This window comes from Nilaparvata lugens, chromosome X (assembly GCF_014356525.2).
Source record: "Nilaparvata lugens isolate BPH chromosome X, ASM1435652v1, whole genome shotgun sequence".
In the NCBI taxonomy this organism is placed as follows: domain Eukaryota; kingdom Metazoa; phylum Arthropoda; class Insecta; order Hemiptera; family Delphacidae; genus Nilaparvata; species Nilaparvata lugens.
This window is the reverse complement of record NC_052518.1, coordinates 17,624,211-17,650,110: the sequence shown is the minus strand read 5'-3', so window position 1 is coordinate 17,650,110 and position 25,900 is coordinate 17,624,211. Positions and strand designations below refer to the sequence as shown.

Here is a 25,900-nt window from a genome sequence, read left to right as displayed (position 1 = left end):
ATTAGCTTGGGCTCCAGCAAAGTGACACAAGCCAATTCAAAATGAAGCTCCTTACAGTGGTGATAAATATCCAGGTTCAAGTGTTTTGCTTTGTTATGGTCCAGTAAATCCTTTGACACAAAGATTGCAACTCCTCCATGTTTATGTGTGGTTCGACTAAAAGAGCTAACTAGTAGATAATCTTCGAAGTTTACCATCTTCAGCTGGTCCTCACATAGCCAGTGCTCAACAAGGCATAATACTTTATAACTCTCCTTACAAATTGCCAATTCAATATCTAGTCTTTTAGCTAAATTAAGACACTGAACATTGCTAAACAGGACATTGAAACCGGGGTCAGAAACTTTAACACCGTTAGGCCCAGATTCAGAACTATACTGAGTCTCAAGAAAATTATTGGATCCAGAAGCTAAGTATTTTCCCCTTTTTGTAAAGCCTTCAAGTTTAAATTGCTGTTATTGCTACTTTGCTTTCTTGTAAAGTATTTTGCTACATAAGTATTTTTTGGCCAGAAATCTGCCTTATACACAATATCAAACTCACTATCCAGAACACCCACCTTGAATGAAGCATAAGAATCTGGGTGATTCGAGACAAGTTTCTCAACAGTAGAATTACTAATTCTTTGATTCTTAAGAAATTCTGAAAGGCTCTCACAAGTTGTACCTGGTATGAATCTTGAGACAATTTGAATCTTATGCAAAAATCGATTTGTTATTTCGAATACTTACTCATTTAGTAGGACTAAATAAGTTTAGATGGGCTAAAATTTTTGCTTTTGTATGTTTTTTTTACTCAGTTGATTTTTTAACCAAAACCAAATAATGCAAATGTATATTTTGCTATTGATGTATATTTTTGAAATTTGGGACATGAATAATAACAAATTCCAGTTTGAAATACATAAGTTTATTTATTAAATTCAAGTGAAAATAATAATAATATTCAATAAGAGCAGAGATATCCTGCTGATTTTCTAAGTTGAAGTAATAAATTCAATGTTAACTTGTGTCATTACGAACTGTACTTTTATTAGACACAATAGAAAAAAATGTTTTACTAATACTATCAAAAGTCTAAGAGACACCTTCTATGTTGAAAGAAAGTAACTCAGCTACTACCGTTATATCTGGCACACGTTTTGATAATATTAATCGAAAATGGTAAGACTTTATCTGAAGAACACCTTTAGACAACCAATTTCATTGGCCAACTGACAGCTATTGAGGAGGAGCGGTAACTAGGGGTAGTGGAAGTGGATGAAAAAAAGGGATAAATTCTCACACAGACGTTCGGTAGTAACTAAGGGCTGTATTGTAAGTAGGCGGCCATGATGTCATTGCACCCATGCAGTTTACACTAATGGAAAGAATAGAGAAAAAGTTGTAAAAGTCACTCAAAGAGCTGGCACAAATCGTCGTGTTGTTATGCTATTGCAAATTGCCAGAATGAAAACTATGTTCTGGACGGAAAATCATATTCTGAAACAAAGCTGCTTGTCAATATGACCTTGTCTACATTAGCATCACATTAGTCAAAACATCACAGGTTCAGAAGATGTTTTTGTTGGCCTCAAAATATTCCTTGACAGAGTAAAATGGTTACTCCATTAACCACTTGTTGATTCGTGCCTGAAGCTCCTGACGTCGAGACTCCTCACCACATCAGGTAGAGCTATTACATCCTCAGCACTAGGCAAAAAATCCTTCTTCTTGCTCAGCCTGCAGAATGGAACGTCTAATTTCACTTTCCCTCTTGTGTTATAGGAGTGATTATCAGCTCTTCTTGGCAGCAAGGGATGGTTATCTCTTGCATACAAGGAGAGTAAGATATTTTTGATTGCTTGTTGCACTGGTGTGCTAGCCTACTATGGTCAAAAATGCTAGTGTTTTCGTGGAATAATGTTGCTTGCTGCTCGGATGTGCAAGTCACCTAAGAGCAACTGGTCAATCAATTTTCATTACCTTTATTCATTCATTTGAAAACTATACATTTTTCAGAACTGCCGCAATCCAAACACTGCTGTTGCATTGATAGAGAATGTTTACAAACTTCAAAGAGGATATACGTTTCCTCCAATTTCTATTTACCAGATCTTTCCAAAAGAAGTGGCTTGAAAATTATGACCTATTCAAAGAAAAATCTTGATCTTAAAATACTGTGGTTATCATTTGTAAACTGTAAGAATAGGAAATCAGTAAAATGAATATTCTCATCTAATAATAATAATAATATTTTTTATTTGTTCAATACAGTACAGTCATTATGAATCACAACTATACAATTGAACATTGTCATGTACAAAAAAAATCTCTTCAATATTCAACAAAATAAAAATATTTAACATAATAAAAATATAGATATAGCCTATATGATATCACACATAATTGTCACATAAAAATTCATTTACATTATAAAAACTTTTTTCAACAAGGAACTTATGAAGATCTTTTTTGAAAGTCATGCTCTTAAAATCTATATTACTAGGCAACATGTTTAGAAATTTTGTCCCTATGTAGCTAGTTTTTTCTCAAAAAGAGTTAGCCAGTGAGGCTTAACGATAAAGTTGTACCTGTTTCTTGTAAAGTGTGATTGTACCTGTGCATTGGTCGTTAAACTGCCCATATTCTTAATATACATAAAGATACACATTTATAATAAAGTTATAAAAATACAAGGTACAGTGAGTATGCACAGCCTTTTAAGCGTCTCGACAAGGATGATTGAACCCCAATCCCAGTAAACATCTAATAGCCCGCTTTTGCAGAATGAATATCTTATTTATGTTCTGCAGAGACGTGTTACCCCAGAGCTCAATTCCATATGCAATATGTGAATGAATGAGTGCGAAATATAACGTTTTTCCTGTCTCAGGGGGCACACACTTGACTATGTTTCGCAGAACAAATAAACTGCTACTGACTCTGTTCGCCAGTCTGTCAGTATGGGCATTCCATGAGAGATCCTTATCCACAATCAGTCCCAACAGACTCGCCTCTGTCACATTCTCCACAATAGAGTCACCAATGCTAATTACTGGTTCAAATACATAATGTTTGAAACCAAATTGAAGGCACTTACTTTTTTTAGGGTTCACTGACAATAATGATTCATTATAATATTGTACCGCAGAATTTGTCTGTAGATTTGCTTCCACCTCCAGTTCATTGAGGCTGTTGTTGTTGAACATTATTGTTGTATCATCAGCGTATAATGTGATACCCACCTCTACTGGGACTGACGATTGCAAATCATTTGTATAAAGAATAAAAAGCAATGGACCCAGAATTGATCCTTGCGGCACACCTCTTGTAACACTCAGTCGCATTGATTCAGCTACCTGGGATTGAGAGTCAATAGCAACAAATTGAAATCGATTTGTCAAATAGGACTTGATTAAACTACAACCGATCCCTCTAATTCCTACCTCTGAGATCCTACTGATAAGTATATCAACATCAACACTGTCAAACGCTTTGGACAAATCCAAAAGTGTACCAATAACAAAGTTGTCATTATCAACCTGATCAATAACACTCTCAATAAAGGTTATAGCCGCAGTTATTGTTGATTTGCCTCTCACAAAACCATTTTGACAGGACGAGATTAAGTCAAATCGCTCTAGATAATCCATTATTCTGTTATAAATTAGTTTCTCAAACACTTTGGATAGAGCTGGCAAAATAGAAATGGGCCTATAGTTATTCACATCTCTTTTCACACCCTGCTTGAACAATGGTTTACCCTTGCCAATTTTTAGTAGATCTGGAAATATTCCAGTTTCTAAGGCATTATTTATTATGAAAACTAGTGGATCAACTATTTCATTACTACATTCCTTAATTAGATCCACCGGGATATTATCAAATCCAACGCTATTTTTTGATTTGAGACTTCTTATTATTTCGAGTATTTCTCTACTACATGTTGGAAAGAAGAATAGGCTATTTCTACAATTTGATTTATTTGGAGAGGGAGCGTCATTAATTCGGAGATTTGATTTTGGAACATTGATAGTGGGTGCCATTGATATGATGAAATTATTAAATGCATCAGCTACCTGCTTAGAATCTGTTATAACTTTCCCATCTTCTTCTAGTTCTATATTTGGCTGTATAGGTTTTTTCCTACCTCTTAATTCATTTATGATCTTCCAGCTTGTTTTTGATTTATTTGAAGATTTCAAAATTAAATTACTTATATATTGCTTTTTTGCTTGAACAACTTTATTATCATACATTTTTTGAATACGTTTTAATGGCTCCTCTTTGATACTTACACCATTATTAATATTGTGTTTAGCTAGTTTTAGAAGATTTCTTATTTGCATAATTTCATCCGTGATCCATTCACCTCTAAATTTCTTTTTCTTCTGAGTGAGTCTTTTTACGTTGACGTTTTAAAGGGCAGTTTATTTTCAAGTGATTGAGTAAAGTTTCATGGAACCGCGCAAACTGGTTGTTTACATCTGATGCATTATAAACTAATGTCCATGATTCATCCCCGAGAGATTTTTTAAGTTTTATTACATTCCCTTGTGAGAAATTATGGATTGGAGTGTTAAATAGTATCTGATTAGTCTGGGATCTCTTGAAAATATGAGCGTATTGCGTATGAAAAACCTGTGCAGTATGATCTGATAACAGTGTGTGAAGAATATGTACAGCATAAGATTCTACTTCAATTTTAGTAATAATATTGTCAATGGCTGTCCTACTTACTCCAGAAATTCTAAAAGAAATCTAAAAAGGTGTACAGTTAATTACTGGGGTTTTAATGCAAATGGCTTGCATTTTAATATTATATAAAAAAATTAATTAATTTCAATTGTCATAGAACACGCATCAAATAGCATCAAGATTTGTTTATTTTAAAAGTTTTTAGTGACTTTTTTCAAATTATTCATGTACAGTCGTCATTATTTTCAACTCATAATTTTGGAAGCCTAATTCAAAAACAATTTTGAGGAGTTGTAAGAGTTTTTTAAAGTTATTTGAATGCATTGAATTGATTAAATTAGAAACGAAACTGTAGACTCCAGACGTTACACCTCAACTTGATTTCTCAGTTTTAATGAATATAAGTCAATTGTTATAGTTGGTAATGCAATGCAATACAATACGTTTCTTATGGGATTTTCGATAGTCTGTTGCTCTGTTCTATGATATGAACGTGCTGTTATTGTTGGAATGATGCCCATGATTTCGATAAGGAAACCAGACTATTCAGCTATCTGATACCCTCAACACTCTGATTGGAGTCACAATTCTCTCAAATAACAAAACAATATGAAAACACATTTTTAATAGACGAGATCTGTATTCTTATGAGTTCTATAATTTTCCCTCTATAGGTACAAAAAGATTCGACTTGATCGGCATTGTTGAGCATTGTATTATTATTGAAATCGATAAAGTGTGGCCTACTGTTAATCTCATATTTGTTAAAAGTCCTCAACAGAAGAAATGGTAATATTTATTTAATATGGTTCGTTTTTCTGAATATTTGTCATCGAGTTATATCAAAACGGTTAATAATGTTAGATCATTGTTACAGTAGTATTCGATATGATATTTGTAAAGTTTATACATAAGGAATTTTTCTGCATAGATCTAAGTTTTTTAAATAAATAAATATCTTCATTTGCAATCGGGGCCACGCCCCATACAAAGTCACAATCATCATGATACAGACAAAATACACGAACAATATGAAAACATTGATTATAATTACAAACAGGATAACACAATTCATTCAATTGAGTGAAACGTCATGATTAAATTGCAGCGATTGATAAAAAGACTCACTGCTGGCTCAACCTGTTATGCTTAGTATCACTGATCTTATTTTGAGCGCCACGGAATTGTACACGGAATTTATTTTTTCTACACTCAAGTTGGATAGCAGTACCATTACTTTATCTGCGTCATTTACAATATTCTGAGTAAATTTGGCAGTGAATTTGCCACTCCTGTGGCAATACATGGGACATACTAGTAAAAAATGTTCTACCGTCTCATCAGTTCTAAAGTTGCAGATCGGACAGTGCTCTTTGCAATTTATCCAAATACCCTTCCCTTCAACATACAGGTAAATACTCAGGTCGTTAGCCAATCTTAGTTGGGATAAACAACGAATCTTCGAAAAGGCCAATCTAAATCTGAACTGCTCACCTAGAATGAAATTTGGATTCAACTGCGTGTATCTGGGAGAGGATTGGGAATCGATGGCTCTACCTACATCTAAGTTGTACAGATTACCACAATATGCTTCTATAAGCTCCTCATAGCGTTGTTTCAAAGCATTCACATCAAAACTATAATTTGTCCACAAATTTTCTGCTGAGGCATTGAAAAACTGGCTTTTTAGTGAATGTACCCAATTGAATCTGAGCTTTGAATTATCAATTCCTCCCTGCGCTAATTCTGATACCATAATATCGTAGCACTTCCTAGGGTATCTACTATTTGGCATTTCCAGTATTCGAATCAACCATTTGACGGCTTTACAGAACACAATGAAAGCCAATTTGAACCTTGCTGACTCAATACGGATTGCCCAGTCAGGAGTGCCGCCATTCAACAAAAGTGAACATTTGAAAAATTGACATTGAAATTTTTCTATGGATTCTATACTGAACAGACCCCATATTTCAGAGTTATATAATACTCCCGGTAATAAGACAGTCTCAAATAACTTTATTTTACTCTCCCATGTATTGCATTTCGCCTTAGCCAGAGCATATCTAATAGCTGCACCAATGCTTTCTGCCTTTGTACACATGGATGAACAAAAATAATTGAATCTACCTGAACTGGAGAACTCAACCCCCAAGTATTTAAACGTTTTTGCGATTTCTATTTTGTCGTTGAGGTAGTAAAAAGGTAAAAACTTCCCTAATCTTCCTTTGTGGAAAGGTATCACCTTTGTCTTATCCGTATTTATTTTTAATTGTATGCTCTCACAGTAGGTCTCCAAGCACCGAAGTTTTCTACGCATGTCTGAAGGACTGTCAGCCAAAATTACAATGTCGTCCGCGTACTGGAGCATGAATACATCAAACTGGCCATTCAAAACATTATTAATTGAACTAATTGGTACAATTGGAGTCCCAGCTCCCTCAGGGGGGGGGAAATTTTGAAAACTCCTTTCTTGAGGCTACCATAAATAAGTGTGCAAAATTTCAAGTTTTTAGGCTCAGTAGTTTGGGCTGTGGTGTGATTTCAGTCTGTTGGGACTTAGCCTTTTAAAGATATAGATTTGAAGTTTCTCTGATCAGCTTGGAATGAATAGTTGAGTTCTACTATTAAGGCTGTTCGTTTTTTTTTAATTGGATAATCTTTGTCTATCTATCTATCCATGTTTTTGGTTGCCATGGAAAAATTGTAATGTGAAATTTTCAGTTCAATATTATCATCAAAATTGTTATATTTGTTTGCTTTTTAAATGTAATTTTGTGTTTGGAAATAGTAATACGGCAAGTGAAAACTCGGGAAGTGGAAGTGCAAATTTTTAGTGAGAAAACATGAAGAACCCAATACATAACCTATAAACTTGAGTGTTGATAGGAAATGACATTGGGTAATAAGGCGAGGCAGAACATCCAAAAGGATCTCTCTGCCGATAAAAGCCATAAGAATAAAAAAAATATTTTTCAATATAATTGTTAATATAATTATAAGAGGGAGAGAAAGTGGAAACTGAAATTTCCAAGTGGTCTATTAAGCTAGTTATGGGAGTAATGGGTCGTTGAAGTGCTAACTTCGTTTTCTTTCCAGATCATTAACGGTTTCGACTATATTAGCAGAACTTCTCTCAAAAATGCAAAAAATGTTTCTTTCCAAACTAAAACATTTTTATCCCCATATCGTTCAAAAATGAAAAAGTAACATTTATGTAAACTCGATAACATGTTTATTTTGGCATAAATCGCGAAAAAACTCATATTAGAACAAAGCCAATGATATTCTGAATGTATTAAAAAAAACTTCAATGGAAAATTCGAAACAGTTTATGTCCTGGAAAGAAAACTGAGTTAGCTCTTCAACGACCCATAACTCGCTTACGGTAATAATAAAAACTTGAAAGTCATAGAACCAGTTTGGTTGCTAAGGGTTTTATAGTATAGTTAGATATCAATAATTATTAATATTATTTGATATTATTATGTTATATGTATATTCAAGTATTAAATATTTAATTTTTCATTTATTCTATCAAGATACTCTTGAGAGGCATTGATCTATCGCTTCGTAAACACATCATTACTATACACCATTCGTTAAAATATGGGAAAGATTATGTTATTTACTGTTTCAATTAACGTGAATGGGGAAAACAACTATTCTATCAGTTATTCTTTCAACAACTACAAGACTTAACCTATTTCGGACTGTGTGTAACCTTATCTAAATTTGGGAGAGGAATAGCACAAGGTTACCTCATTTGTTCTTTCCCTTTCATTTTGATGATGTACGTATTGTATGAATCAATCAAGAATAAAGATAAAGTAGGTCACTTTATAAACATATGTCGCGTATGAATTCATGTTAAGGCTGTACGGTACACTTTTTTTATTCTTAAAATTGGATAATCTTTTTCAATATAATTGTTAAGATCATTATAAGAGTGAGAAAAAGTGGCAACTGGAATTTTTAAGTGGTTTAATAAGCGAGTTATGGGTTGTTGAAGTGCTAACTTACCAGATTCCGTTTTCTTTCCAGATCATAAACGGTTTCGACTATATTATTAGAACTTCTCTTAAAAATTCAAAAAATGTATCTTTCCAATCTAAAACATCTTATTCCCCATATCGTTCATAAATAAAAAAGTAATATTTTTTGTAAATTCGATATCTTGTTTATTTTGGCATTAATCGCGAAAAACGCATATAAGAACAAAGCCAATGATATACTGAATGTATTAAAAAGAACTCCAATGGAAAATTCGAAACCGTTTATGATCTGAAAAGAAACCCGAGTTTAGCACTTCAACAACCCATAACTCGCTTATTAGACCTCTTATAAATTTCAGTTGCCACTTTTTCTCACTCTTATAATGATCTTAACAATTATATTGAAAAATATTATCCAATTTAAATAAAAAGAAAAATTGTACCGAACAGCCGTAACTAACGATAGTTGATACTGCAGCCCTACTTGTCCCTTGTCCCTTTCTAGTGAATGAATATGCATTGTTTATTTCATGTGTCACATGGCAAGAGATCAAGACAGATAGTATTGACTTACATACTGTAATGCATACTGTTGTGCCAAGTCCTGGTGGGAGATTTAAATAAAAATAAAGTAAAGAAAGGTAAATAAATAGTGTGAGCGAGGTATCGTGGCTGCAAAACTTGAGTGTTGGCTTTTGTTAACATCAGCTTAATTGTTCAGGATAGCTTGAAACTAAATGCATTCAACCAATATTTTCTTCATGTTAATTGTCATGTAAACTAGTCTCAGAGACTAACCATTAATTTTCATTTCACTATAAGTCTTACACTCTGAAAAAACTATAAAACTTCAGTTCATCCATAGATGACCCAAGTAGTTCTGAGATTATGAGAACAATAAACATTATATAGTCTGCATACACTATCACAACTGATTTTAAATTAGTTCAAAAGGCTTCCTTCACTTCATCCTCCTGGTAAGATCTTCATTCTATAGTAGTTGGCTTGCCTCAGGGTTGACGTAATGTTGGAGTCTCGAAATGCATCGCAAATCGACTTATCTCACTGGACACAAATGGAATGCGTAGATCTCTAGACAAGTCACTGTTTCTGATGTACCATGAAGCGTTGGTCATATTCCTTAATACTTTATTTTAAAATCCCTATCTTATTGATGTTACTTTTCAGGTACATCCCTATAGTTGGATCCCATACACCCAAATTGGTTTTAAGACGTGGTTGTATAAAAACATATTGTTTTTCAAAGATAGGGTGGATTAGCGACCAAGCAAAGCAACCAATACATTCGTCCATATTTAATATTAAGTTGTTTCCTTTTGATTTTGATGTGATCCTTCCACTCCAGTTTCACATCTTATGTAATGTATCAAAGATAATTTGCTGTACTTTCACAGGGAATGGTCATTCAGATCGATGTTGATTGTCTATGTTATTTTTTTGTTGGCGAAGTTAATAATCAATTAATTGGATTCATTCAGCTTCATTTTGCACTTTGTTGCCCATTGGCATAGTTGATTCAGCCAATTGAAGAGTGTTGGATGTTTCTTCTATAGTGGCGCCTGAAGTCAGAAGCACAGTGTCGTCGGCAAATATAGCAACAGTTATTCCATCACATTGAGGAATATCACAGAGTGTACAACAGGTATAATATGGGCCCTAGCACGCTTCCTTGAGGTGCTATGCCCTAATTTCTCTCAGGTTTGAATAATCATCATTCTGTTTTACTCTAAATGTTATATTTGCAATGTAAGAAGAAAGCAACTTCACAAGTTTAGTTTTGGCAAAAAAGTATTGAGTCTTTTCAATACTCCTTCATGCCAAACTCTATCGAAGGCCTGGGCTACATCAAGAAAAATAGAAGAACAATAATATTTTACTCTTCGAATGACTTTTCAGCCACTTTTCATGTATCAGGGACATGCTTCAATCTGAATGCTGCATTGGAATAAAAAGAGTACCTAATAGATTTTCTTCGTAGTTTTCTTATAACATACCCAGTGATAGGATCAAAACCAGGTGCTTTTCTTGTACTGAGATTGGTAAGGATTTGTTTTTGTTACTTCTCTCGATACTTCATTTATACTGATAGACTGAATATTATCTATCATTTTATCTTTTCAGCTACACTTCAGCCGTGTTTTCTTTGTCTTATTCACTCAATTTATCTATCGTCATTTAGGTATGATCAGTTCACAATAAGAATCATCTTCAGTTATTCGAAATTTCAGTTTTGTTTTTCATTCCTATTGAATTAAATATAATGAGGTGGGACGGTCTTTCGTCATGTGTGCAAAACCATCGCTCTCTTTATCTTTTTGCTATTCATAAATAAAACAGTAGATGGTTGATGAAAGTTTTGTGTCCTTCAGTTGATCTTTATCAATAAATCAGTTTGTGATGGATGTTTCAATTAAATTTAATCAATTGAACCTTGAATTCGTCACTTCTATCTTCACTCTTCCAAATTTTGAAAATATGGTTATATATACTGTAGGTCATAGTATCGTTAGGTTTTGTACATTTTCTTTGATCTACTATGAACCGCTTGTATATAATAAAGTTCATAGTGCCGATAAGTTCTGTAAATTTGTAAATTTTCTTTGATCTACTGTGAACCTCCTTATCACTAGTATTTGATTGGATCGTTCATTTTCCAACGAATTCGCATAAAGTAAGAATTGATCGTTTGGTGACACATTCAACGACTTCTCAGTTATGAATAGCAATAACTCGTGTTACAATTATTATTGGGTATTTGATTGATTTCTATCAAGTACAGAACAGTATTGATTCTCATTCTTTCCTGAGTGATCAGTTGGTTAGTTTCTTCTCATTCTTTCTTGAGAGGTCAGTTGGTTAGGTTCTACCGCTTCTGTAACATGGCTTCCTCGAGTGTGAAAACCACAGAAAAGGTTCCAATACCTAGAGTAAGTGCAACTTTTCACAATGTTTTTTCCATAAGTACTTGAACTTTGTATTTGTTATTATAAAGGTTGAAGTTTTAAATCTCACTTTTTTAGAATTTTCTCATTGATCTTTTAGCACTACGTGGGTACACTGTAGGCTACTTACTAAATTTCCACATTCTCATCATAATTTATATTTCACACTATTCGTTATTCTTGCCTAATATTTTGTTATTATTTTAACAAAGAAGCATTCGTCAATATTGTAGGTTATGGAACATATTTCACATTTTTATATCAGTATTATAATATTGAAATGAATGAACGCCAAATAACAGACAGTCCAAATGCTGTTTAGGAATAATTTTTAGAATCTTGAAGATTTTACATCCTTTCATAATCGCTGAAAGAGCTCCTACAGTATTAAAATGATTTAATTATAAAGCTTTGTTATTGCTTCAACAAACTCATTACTGTACATACTTTTCATTGATTTAGTCTAAATATGAATTAATAAATCATTGAAATCCTCAAAACCATAAATTAATTTTAATCATTACATCCAATTAATTAATAACATTCTATAATTTCACATTTATGAATTATTCCTCATTAATTGTTAAATTTAAAGAATGGGATTCATAAATTGAAAAAGGTTTACTTTTTTTAGGAAAAGTATTCCAACTGTCTCTTGTTTCTAGTGTCATTACTTTATTCTCTGACTTGCTCTTGGGATAATAAAATGTATCAATTGTTTGTAATTGTTAATCATAACTCAACACGAATTCTAAATTTGTGATAAAATCTGACTTGTGCTCTTTGGATGATAAAATTTATCAATTTTTTGTAATTTTTCATCATAACTCAACACGAATTCATAGATTTGTGATAAAATCTCTATAGGTAAAAGTGATTCTATTTTTTTCAAGTCAGAGTTTCTTGTAGGTAATTGAGTCATCATTTGAAGTATCTGTGATCATCAGTGCAGTCACTATTATAAATTTGAAGCTTACGTCTAGCCTGTTGTGCTACGGCCCCAACTTAATTGTCACTTCATTAACTGACTCACTCATTGTCTATTCTCTTCATGATGCATCAAATTCAGCCGTTTCCTAGTTGGAAATTTACGTGCTTGTCATATTTAATTACAGTTAACGCTTTCTAGGATTCCTTTCTTTTTGTTTGTGGCGATCCTTTATAACAATTGCAATTGTGACAATAATCTTCACTTATAAAAGGTGACTACACCCAAATTTCAATTCAAATACATTTCAAACTACTTCCATTAGTTTATACAGGGTACCGTAACTTTCCAAAATGCTTCTAGGTGTTGTAAATAGTATAATAAATTTGGGTGATATAAATAGTATAATAAATTTTACTGCATGAAGTTGGAGATAAAGGTGGCAAAAAATTGAATACTTGTGTACTAATCCCGGTCTTGACATTTTTAGAGACTTATTTGTAAAGGAAAGTGTTTCAATGCGGTGAATGTAACGAAATCGATAAAACAGTTTAATAACCGCAATTGTTATTGAAATATTATTGCAGTTCAGGTAGTCTCGACCCCTCAAATAAAACTTGTGTACTACGATCCACTTGGATTATAATTTATTTATTTCTGAAAGCTCCTCATCTATATTAATGTAACCGAAAATAAATAACCTCGGATTTACGTAATTTTTAGACAGTAAGGGAAGAGTAAATGTATGGCAGAGCTTCTAAAACTCCTGATGATGATTCACTGTGTAATTTCCAAACGTGCCCTTTCAATTTTACCAATCAGATGTTCTTTAACAGATTACCTATGTAAACATATTAATTTGAATAATTTTTCTAACGAAATGAATCTTTTTACAGTGGAATGGAATGTTTCTCAATAATATTGGTTCATTTATGGACTCACTCCCAATTTACAGTCATTTCTTATCTTGATTCGTTATTCTACTTCTCTATTTATTCATTCATGTGTATTCATGTAGTTCAAGGAACTATATATGTATTTTATTCTACATTGGCACATTTCCTCTATTTTGTATTCATATTCGTTGTTTCAATAACATAATTTCAAGGATGAATGTTTTATTAATCCATACATAATCTATTGAATGATTAAATTTTATTGCTTATATTTCTGACTGAATCTCCATTTTCATCTATCATAATTTCTTTTGTGATTTACTCATATTCTCACATCTACTATGTCATGATGCTAATGTAATAAAAAATCTCCATTGGCAAAGCCAGAACATTCAACAAACACTATAGAAAATACAACACAAAATTGTACAATTTGGACAAGTTAACTCTCTGATTACAGTAGAGGTAGATACAAGAGGTATCTTAATTTAACGTTATCCTTTCTCTATGGTGGAGGGAAATAGATTAAATGGTAAAAGAAAAAATATAAACCAACGAAAAAGACTGGAATGATGTACGAAGATTTTTAAGATTTTCAGCAGATGAACGAAGTTTTGAGGGTTGAGTGAAGAGGGGAGAGTGGGAGCATCTATTTCAAATGATGTCGTAAGACACAGATCTGTGATCAGTAAGACCAGAGCAGAAGAAAGAGAAGAGGCATAGAATAGTAGTAGTAGAAAAAGAAAAGATGATGGAGAAGTAGTAGAGGAAGAAAATGAATTATTGAGTTGCAAGAAAACGAAAATAAAATGATAGTGGTGTATCGTTTTCTATTCTCTGTATTTCGTATGAATTTCTATTGAGGGATTTTCTATTTCAAGTTATCAATGTTCGAAATAAATTTCTTATTTCCATCATAACTATGAATAATAATTATACATAGTTCTTATACTTTTTTGGAATGAACATCATAAAGTAAATACTGTAACCGTAGTCATATATTTGGACATGATGAATTTCTGTCAGCGTATACTCTTATGAATAATTATTTTATAAAGGTACAGTTCATAAATTAGTTCATTGAAATAAGATCATATAAAATAATTTCATTACAGTTTATACATTTTTCGTGGCGATATCATTGGCTGAAAAATACTTCTTTCTAAAATAGAAACGTCTAGTGCGATTCTCTTGTTTAAGTTTTTTCAATAATGTGTATAGTGATATTTATCTAATTGTTTTCAAAATAGCCTACCAGTTGCTTTTCTTTATCAATTATAAATTTATTATGTGAATTAAGAGAAAACAAATGAAGATATGCGAAACTATATTCATAACTGGCATCCGCTTTGCAATATTTCCTGTTGAGATAAGAAAGTGATAATGGGTTTTATATAGGAGATTTCTGTGATGGAATACTTGGCATTTTTCCAACTTAATTCCTTGTAGAAATTACTAGAAAAATAACTCAATTTACGTGATATTCACTTCAAATTGTCAGCACTTATGAATAGCATCAAAGTTTCCCATTCTACCAATCATGCTGATAGTTTGAAGCGACCTCTACTATAGCTCAGTTACAAATAAAATCTTATCTTCGTATGATCATATACAGTGTCCTTAACTTAATAACACAATTTTGATTAAATAGGTCGACAAATTGGGAAGAATGTACAGGGTGTTTCAGAAGTAGTGTCGATCATTTTAGGGTATTGTTCCTGGATGATAGGAGACTACCTACAAATCTCGTATTTGAAGTGTCCAAAACTCAGCGGTTATCCTTATAGCTACCATTTTGTTTTTTCACTTAGGAATTTCTATCTCAAGAACGAAATGTTGTATTGATCTGAAATTTGGCATGAATATTTATGCTATAAAGACTCAACTTTAAAAAATAAAATTAAAAATTTCCGATGTAAATTTTCAAAATGGCGGCCATTTTAAATTTTTGATTGCAAATTTCACGAAAACCGTTCACTTTACAAAAAATTTACAAGAGACAAAAAAGGTAGCAAATTTATCAATATTTCTAGGATACCTTATTTTTTAAGATAGGTCAAAGAATAACTGAGAAATTCATTCTGTTCGTACTGCATGCATGACCACTTGTCACCATTTAAACATCAATATTAAATTTTCAATTCCAATTGTATGTAGGATGAAGCTTTGAAACTCGTTATGGCTCCATATGGCCATCTAGCTGATTTTACAATGTTTTTCAGATGATCTTGTTTGTTCATAGTCATGCATGCAGTACGAAAAGAATTGATTTCTCTGTTATTCTTTGACCAATCTTGATAAATAAAATATCCTTGAAATCTTGATAAAATTTTGTAAATTTTTTGTCTCTTGTACATTTTTTGTAAAGATAACGGTTTTTGTGAATTTTGCAATCAAAAATTTAAAATGGCCGTCATTTCAAAATGTTTTATTTTATTTTTTAAAGTTCAGTCTTTATAGCATAAAAATTCATGCCAAATTTCAGATCAATACATCATTTCGTCCTTTATATAAAAATTTCTAAGTGAAAAAACAAAATGGCAGCTATAAGGATAACCGCGTCCAAAGTTTTGGACACTTCGAATACGAGATGTGTAGTCTCTTATCATACAGGAACAACCCTAGAATATTCGACACTACTTCTGAAACACTCTGTATACCTTAGAGAAAATACTCTGTTAAACAACATTATTCGTCCAAGAAATAAAAATAAAAAATCAAAGTACCATTTAAAAAAAATTCACTCACAAACAAAAGGGTATTTAGATTTTTTTATTTTTTGATAATTAAGAGTAGCCCTAACCAAAAAGGTATTCGTCCATGATATTACTCACTAAAGATCAAAGCTAACGAAAATAGTTTCTAATTGGTCAATATGTTGATTCTTATAAATGGCTCCACATACGACATTCAGCAACTACCAACTTTGCAACAATATTATTCTCAAACTGGGAATAAAATGCACATGTAATAAATATGATGAACTGGGAAACGTATGAGATCTTTCACATAGGAATTTAGTTAACGAATTGTTGGTGTGTAGCACTTTATCCCAATCTATACGTTGTACTATTTTATCTAAATTGGGTTATTTAGTTAAGGAACACTCTGTATATTATGATCATGGGTTTGCTTGCGATACTAGGTGGGTCAATCACCTTGTATAATTAATTGAACAGTGTTTTCACAGTGTAGTAATCCCTATTCTTTGTGATATTATTCGTATCGATTTGTATTTGTTGTTAGTTTTTGTTGAATTGAAGTTTTTTCCAAGTTTTTTTGGCGAACCGATCTTGGTAATTACGGTCCATTGCACGAAATGAAATGTATTCAAATAGGTAGTTTATGACTCATGCGGCTCGTTTTAAAAGCGTGTGTGACTGTCGACTGCCAAAATGATGCTGAAGAAAGAAGCGATTGTCTCCGTGGTCGCGCTGATAAGCTATCGATTAGATAATTTAAAATTTATGCGCGTGCTACTCCCTTTGGGAAGGTTACCACTTGCCACTTGTAGAGCCAACTATCCAAATTTCATTTAAAATCGCTTCCCAGTGATTTGGATCCCATCTAAAGCTGTAGGCCCGACTCATCTCTAATAATCAATATTCTCATCTCGCTTAATCTCAATCTCAATCTCTAATATCATCTCTCATAATCAACCGTCTCATCTCTCAGTATCAATATGTGATAAAGAATCAATAATCATCCGTCTAATCACCCACGCATAATCCTGGATATCATGTGGGCATTACCCTCAGAAAAAAAATTGACATCCACATTCAGGACTGCCGAGCTGTATGAGTCGGAACCATGCAGTCGGCAATTACAGTCAAGATTGGAATGCCACTTTTGGAGATAATTTTAATTATGTTTTGAAAATAAACATAGATTATCAATATTTATAGAATCAATACTCTATATTCAGTAGTTAGAAGCAAGAAACAGACAGTATCCAAAGTGTTACTTCCAAATTATCATTCTTCTCATTGAAAGCATTTGAGCACTTTGAATCCAATTGTTATAAACATTGATATAAAACAGATGACATTTTTCAACGATGACTTAGTGGTTAATGCTTAGTGATATTCTTATCAATAGTTCCGACTCCATCTGGAAGAAAGATGCAAAACTATTGGGTTGTGAGAGACAGATGGCAAAGTTGCCAAATGTAGCCGTACGTTGAAAAAATCTCCACTTCTATCTAATTATATCTGGAATCAAGTCTCCCACTAAGCAGGTATGAAAGGGGAAAATGAGTTACAGCACTCAAAAATAAAGAGCTGAACGATTCAAAAAATAAGAGAGTGGATATTTCAGTGTAAGATTTTGTGGATTGTATTTATCTTCAATGAAATTTTCAAATTAGCATTCTTTATTTTGATCATGATAACAGAGTGTTTCTGAAATAGACCGACACACCTTGTAAGGTGTTTCCTGACATCAAAATAAAAATTGTTCCAGTAAACATAAGATCTAATATGCTTTATCTACGATCATGTTATAATGTAAATATACACAATCATCATAATCAATCCCATAACAGGGGTCTTTCTGCAATGGATTTTCAAAACCATTCTATAATGTGAAAATTATGCAACCACTTGAACATTATGCCACGGTTTCCGATGCTGCTGGCATCAACATTAAAACACGGTTTCTGATGCTGGAAGCAGGCTTCAGTTTGTCAAGTTTTCACTAAATCAAGTATTCAGTTTGACAAGTTTTCAATCTGTCAAGATTTCAATTATTCAAGCTAGTCTTGTTTTCAGTACATCAAGTTTTCAGTTTTGTCAAGTTTTCAATTCGTCACATTATCAGTTTGTCAAGTCTTCAATTATTTATGGTTTCATAAGTTTATAAGTTGTCAATTCGTCAATATCTCAGTTTATCAGGTTTTCAGTACAAGTTTTTAGTTCGTCGAGTTTTCATTTCGTCAAGTATTCAGTTCTACAAGTTTTCAGTTCATCAAGTTTCAATTTATCAAGTTTTTTCAGTAATTAGTTACACCCAAACCTCACAAAGCAGGATTTAAAGCATAGAAAACAAAAAGAGGATTTCTGAAAATATTGCTTTTTTGTCTCGTTTAAATCCTGATCTTTGAGGTTTGGGTGCGTTTTAGACGAAAACGTTTCTGACAATATTAGCCTACATAATTCAAAATACCAGTCAACAAGAAGTTATCCTATGTCTTTCCATTTGAAGTGGAATAATTGAGTTTTTTAAGCATATTTTACTCATTATCTCAATAATAATAAAAGTTACAAATTTCCTACTACTTTCATTGGATTTCCCAGCTTATGTTACATAAGAATTCATCGCTCAAGTACCCTCATGAGACCGGCACAAAATTATTTTAGAAAAATGTTGAAAAAGCCTTCAATACTCAACCATGATTTGAAAAAGTAAATCAATTTGAATTCAGTTGGACTAGGACAGACCGCATAATACCATCCACATTACCGCAAATGATTCATTTAGAGGGAGGTAGATGCAAGGCTTGTGAAGGCTTTCAAATTGAAGAGAACTACAAAACTTATTCTTTCTAATCAACTGCCTCCATTTTCTTGTGTCCTCCCCGCAAACTTGCAACAAATCTGTTGCTGACACAATTTTATTCTATTGTATTGATTTCAGATGTCATTTCGAGTTGTACGAACCAGCAAGTTTCGACATGTCTACGGAAGCTCGCTGAAACGTGATCAGTGCTACGATAACATTCGAGTGTCAAAATCGTCATGGGACTCAACATTCTGTTGTGTCAACCCCAAATTTCTAGCTATCATTGTGGAATCAGCTGGGGGTGGTGCTTTCATTGTTCTCCCGCTCAGCAAGGTTAGTAGGTTCTAACGTATGTCTCTATTAGTTGCAATTGGTTGTATTGAATTTACATCAGTATTTTACTGATAACGGTATTTTGTTCTAAATAATTGTTCTTCTTTAATATTCTAGAAAAAAGCTAGAATGTAATTTAATATATTTCTGTTTTAACTGTGATTTTTCATTCAAATAAACACAACTGACTATATTCTCCATTCTTTATTTTTTGTTCATTATTGTATAGCTATATTTCTTTTTATTTTATCATTCAAACGTAGCTCTGTATATTTATAATTATTCTGTTGAAAGTGTGATACATATTCATTGTAGCTCTAAGATAAGAGTATAGTCCAAACATCATTATATAATTTACACTGGCAATATTCATTAATTTATATTCATTCTGAACTATCTCCAGTAGTTTTCCAGGTACGCCTTTTTCACAAATCTACTTGTATTTCTATCAAATCTTGTTGTAAAAAACATAAATTGAGAATCAACTAATCGAATAGATTATTTCCCAAAGCACTCCTGTAAAAGTATAGTATCTCAAAATAAATAAATAAAAACAGAATTTAGATTTGCAAATAATTATGAGTGATTTTCTGTTCTCTTTTTCTCCTGTTTTGCAAGTTAAATCTCTTCATATTTTTACATGATTTAAGCAAGTAGTAGGCTATAATATTTTTCAAGTGTTTTTAGTAAACATTGATTAGTTTCTTTAGCTATTGGATCCCTATAAGAAATTTATTCGTATGCTTTTAATCTATTAGATGTTTGAGTAAGTATATTTATTTCTTATGATTTAGGCCTTATGAGTAACGTCAGACTGTTAGTTTCTATGTAACTTATATTTTTCAATACATAATTTTCTCTTTCTTGGATTCAATAAGTTGCATTCATCAGGGTATTTCTTGCTTGGAATTTACTCCTTATTTCACTTATTCTTAATCGCGAAAACTGAACACAGTTTATGTATTGACACTGAGGAGGTATAAAAGCTACAAATTAAAAATTAGAAAATTTTGAGAAATTTAATAAATTTAGTCTTGAAGAAACTGCATAATCATGATAATCCTATGATGAAATCACAGTAGATTCAGTCGGTGCACTTCAATTCCAGTAAAACCTGGACAAAACAAATTCGTTTATAAAACTTTGTAATTTGTTTGAAATCGCTTCAGTACGATGAGATTCTTCTCAAAACAATTCATACTCAACTTTTGCCATCACCGATTAACTGATTTTTGTTGGAGTGGGGATATTACTCTCAACGTATATGGTAATTTATCACACTCAGATTTCAGTTCACGAATAAATTGAATCTTTTTAGAGAAGTATAGCCGTTTGTGGAGAAACACTAACCACAAATCGACCACATTCTCATAGATTAGATCATGGCTTCTTTGACCTCGAAAAAACTCAGATTTATCACGGCTTGTTTATTATTGAGAGTTTTTATGAGTAAACATTTGCCTTTACTATTGATTTATGTCCTTCAGAAACTCTTCAGTTCAACTTTTCCAATGTGTCTATTTTTTCTTAAACCGCTCGGGATCTCTCATAATAAAAATATTCTTTTCTTTTAATAATAATAAAATCCGCCCCATTGGCCTAGATTATGCAATCGAAGTGCCGAATGAACAGTTATATTTATAACAATGATGTTTCATTCAAAAAATCATGACAGAATTTATTTGTTCTTCATTCTTTATTTCTTGGATTATTATTTTTCAACTTTTTCTGTGCTATTTATCAATATGTTCTTTGTATCTTACAAAAATATTTCTTCTCTATTCTATCTTCCAGTATTATTTTTTATTTAATTCTAATATATTAATATTTTTACTGTAATTAATTTTTTTTATAGATGTACTGAAGAGATACATCAAGAGTAAATAATAATCGATAAACTGTTATATACTTTTATTAAACACCTATGGAACTGATCTGATTACTCCATTTCATATTAATCAGCATAAATCGCCAGTGATGTATAAGAAATCGCTCGATTTACATTGTTCTTTTTATTATAAAATAGGGACACTGCTCATCAGTTCAATGCTTGCAAAATGATGATGTTACTGGATTACTTTTAAAGTCTTGCCTCCATTTTGATAGTGTGACATTCTCAAGTCACATCAATTTTAGTAAATCATTCTCAATTTCCCTGGCTATCATTGATTCCAATTTTTCACATAAAACCGGGCTGTTCATTATTATGTTGCAATCACTGCTCAAGTTCAATTTGAAGTCCAATAAATGAATTGTAGTTTAGAATCCAATTCATTTATAAATTGATGATAATAATGATCTGTTTTTATATAAATTAAGTTAGAAACAATATAAAAACTTTTAGTACCCTTTCATTAAAAACTTTAAAATAAAAATTTTAAAGTTTTTAATAAAAGGGTACTAAAAGTTTTTACATTGTTTTTATTTGAATCAAGTAGCCCATATAAGCGAAGTGATTTCATAAATTAAGTTGAATGAACTGATATCATAATTGATAATTATATATACGTAAACATTTCACTCATGCAGTTACCGTTGGAATGATATAATATATAATATTATCAACTACAGTAATAATAAAAACTTGAAAGTCATAGAACCAGTTTGGTTGCTAAGGGTTTTATAGTATTATAGTTAGATATCAATAATTATTAATATTATTTGATATTATTATGTAATATGTATATTCAAGTATTAAATATTTAGTTTTTCATTTATTCTATCAAGGTACTCTTGAGAGGCATTGATCTATCGCTTCGTAAACACATCATTATTATACACCATTCAGATTACATGCGACGCAGGATCGCATTCGTTAAAATATGGGAAAGATTATGTTATTTACTGTTTCAATTAACGTGAATGGGGAAAACAATTATTCCATCAGTTATTCTTTCAACAACTACAAGACAACCTATTTCGGACTATGTGTAACCTTATCTGAATTTGGGAGAGGAATAGCACAAGGTTACCTCATTTGTTCTTTCCCTTTCATTTTGATGATGTACATATTGTATGAATCAATCAAGAATAAAGATAAAGTAGATCACTTTATAAACATATGTCGCGTATGAATTCATGTTAAGGCTGTACGGTACACTTTTTTTATTCTTTAAATTGGATAATCTTTTTCAATATAATTGTTAAGATCATTATAAGAGTGAGAAAAAGTGGCAACTGGAATTTTTAAGTGGTTTAATAAGCGAGTTATGGGTTGTTGAAGTGCTAACTTACCAGATTCCGTTTTCTTTCCAGATCATAAACGGTTTCGACTATATTATTAGAACTTCTCTTAAAAATTCAAAAAATGTATCTTTCCAATCTAAAACATCTTATTCCCCATATCGTTTATAAATAAAAAATTAATATTTTTTGTAAATTCGATATCTTGTTTATTTTGGCATTAATCGCGAAAAACGCATATTAGAACAAAGCCAATGATATACTGAATGTATTAAAATAACTCCAATGGAAAATTCGAAACCGTTTATGATCTGAAAAGAAACCCGAGTTTAGCACTTCAACAACCCATAACTCGCTTATTAGACCTCTTATAAATTTCAGTTGCCACTTTTTCTCACTCTTATAATGAGCTTAACAATTATATTAGAAAAGATCATCCAATTTAAATAAAAATAAAAAGATGTACCGTACGGTACAGCCTTAATGTTGTTATTCATGCAACTCCAGTTTTTAAATAACATCTCTGAATATCTGATTGTAAATTTCCACTGTTAGTTTAATGATAAACAAATTTGTATAAAATGACCATCGTTATTTTTGTTGAGCACTCAGTGTGAGATTATTCATATTCATTAATATGGTCGTCGAAAGCAGGCTTATTCTACTGGCGAGTAAAATGTAGACTTGTGGCGTTCTAAATATAGATATCGTAGTCAACTTGCCACTGCCGTTGCTCTTTTCACCTTCCAAGTGTGTGCTTATTTACAAGTTGATGAATAATCTTATAACCATGGATTATTATAAATTGCATGTCATATTGTATTTTCCAATGACACGTCACAAGTCATCCAAGTCACCCATTGACTCGAACCCTTCGAAATTGTTTTATTTATATCGTCAATGGTATAACTAGCAAGTAATCACAATGATTTTTTGGATGTTATTTGATTTTCCCCCTAAATTCCTACTCCCATGTTGGTATTCCATATTTTCTGGATCTATTTCAATATGCTGTCTCTTCTGAGCATAGTTTCAAATATGAACTACTGTATTCAGAAATATTTAAAAGACATCAACGCAGTTGTTAAAAACATAGATTGGAAATTCATCAATGTGGAAGGAAACAATATTTTAGGATTTATTAACAAAATTGAATTGTTTCTAGTTATTTGGCTACTCGTGGAATTTGTAAATTTCAAGCTCTAGGGTATAGTCCAGGGTACAATAGGTAAGGCTTCCCAAAGGGAGGGTTCCTCACGATCTCCGTTCATGAATTTGATGACCATTTCTAGGGAAACTGGAACAAATAGAAAGTTGAGCCGTTCAGTACTTGGACTATCTCACGGCATCAAGTTTACATTGCAGGCTGATACATAGGGAGTGTATCAATTCGGACGTGGATCAATTGACAATAGTAACATAACCTAAAAGATTAGGGTTAGGCCTATTAACATTTCAAAGGTAAAAGGGTAGGTTACGGGGTTAGGTTTTTGCTTTCAAATGGCAATGAGATTTCGACCAACTAATTCGTGATGGAGTGAATGTCATTCTTATTCATTATGTATAGTGTACAGACTGCCTGAGCCTTTACTTAAAATAATATTTCACTGTGAATGAATAAATTGATCTAATTCTTTGTGTCCAATATAATTTAGTCCAGTCATTTTGTGTAGAGATGGAAATAAATGAGAAATTTAATTGTTCGAATGCTAATTAATGAATAATAATTATTAAACGAAGATCCTAATTAAATGCTGTAAATTACCTCGATTTGTTGTCAATATTTGCAGTAGCAGAAGTATTCGGGGTGATTTACAGCATTTAATTAGGATTTTCGTTTAATAATAATTATTCATTTGGTATAGAAAGGGCAAAATTGAGGAAAGAAGTATACTTCTCACCGGATTTGGGTAGGGTTCTGTTTGAGAATGAAAATTAGTTTTAAATATTGTGATGGAGACACTGCTAAAAACTCAAAAAATGGCGTCTTCTCCGGAATTTTTAACCAACGAATCGAAAACCATTAATTTGTTCAGAAAACGCATTATATAATTTATGCAAAATTTCTGCGATGAAAAAACGGCCTGCTCATGATTCTCAAAGTGGTGACCCATTTCTCATTTTTTTCTTTTTTAAGAGCGATTCCAAGAATCAAGTGTATCCGCTCAAACGAGTCTGTTCACTAGATTTGAGTTTTTGTTTTGTTTTACCAAAGTATTTTTGTCATAATATCTATGACTCCCAAGTGATGAAATAAATCCTTCCAGTACATTCTCTGAAAAGCATGTAGAATAGAATATATTTTGTAAATTCCCCTATTATAGGCTAAATTTGTGATTTTTTCCATAATAAATACAACGTAACTGCATCTCATCCCGTAGTATCAGGAAAACTTCGCTCTATGACATATACTCTGTCCAGACTGCGATGAGCGCTGAAAGATTAAGCCGACCCTCCTACTACTCACACACACAAGCGCAGTCTCCTTTTGTGTGTATGAGTAAAGGTACGGTCTGCCTACCTGTATACTCAGTAGTATACATGGTATATCAATGGCCCAGGTAGGCCGGGCGTGTGTGCCTGCGCGTGGGGGAGCGAGGGTCGGCTTAATCTTCCAGCGCTCATCGCAGTCTGGACAGAGTATAGAGAACATTGTTCTAGTCTTCTAGAGAGTTATATTTATGGTTGTTTATATTTATTTATTTATTTATACATTGAAACATACACTATCATTCTCAACTATGAATGATTGGGAAAGGAACAACAGGCTTAAAGCCCAAAACTGTTCCTTTCCCAAATTTAGATAGAAATTGTCCAAAAATAGGTTCTGCTTACATTTCACGATTTTTGTCCAATTTTGAGTCCAAAATATTTATAAACTAGGAATTTAGAATTTAGGAAAGTTGAAAACCAAATTTAATAAGAATACTTCACTAAATCATCACTAATAACTGAAAAATACTGTATTACTAATTGAAAATTTTAGAACGTGAAAAGAAACTCAAACTTACTCCTAAAACAACAGCTGTCTATATCACCCCTTATTTCCATAGAATAATATACAATAGTTTATTTTTGTGTGATTTTTCTCAAAATCGGCAATATCGAAGCCTTATCCCTTATTTCCATAAAATAATAATAATAGTTTATGTGTCTGTGATTCTTCTTCCAAAACGGCAAAGCAAGGCTTTATTTTTTCAATAAAAGAATAAGCAATAGTTTATTTATCAGATTTCTCGACAATAGCAAACCATCATCAAGCATTCATTCAAGCAATTATTTATATTTTTTCCTTTGAATTTTCTATGGTATTTCTAAGCAATCATCTCTATTATCATCTACTTTTACGGAGTGATGATAAGGATATTTTGATCTTGAATAATTATCATTATTTCTCAATAGATCGTTGAATTCAAACGAATAG

The 25,900-nt window shown here is 32.1% G+C and overlaps 1 protein-coding gene across 1 annotated transcript in view; it reads left to right on the top strand.

The window, feature by feature from the left end:
• Nucleotides 1-25,900, top strand: part of LOC111059043 (coronin-1A) — a 57,861-nt gene that overhangs the window by 6,601 nt on the left and 25,360 nt on the right. Inside the window, exon 2 of the mRNA XM_022346641.2 lies at nt 19,096-19,293. Within this exon, the coding sequence (XP_022202333.1) occupies nt 19,096-19,293 (198 nt within the window). The remainder of the gene's footprint in view (nt 1-19,095; nt 19,294-25,900) is intronic.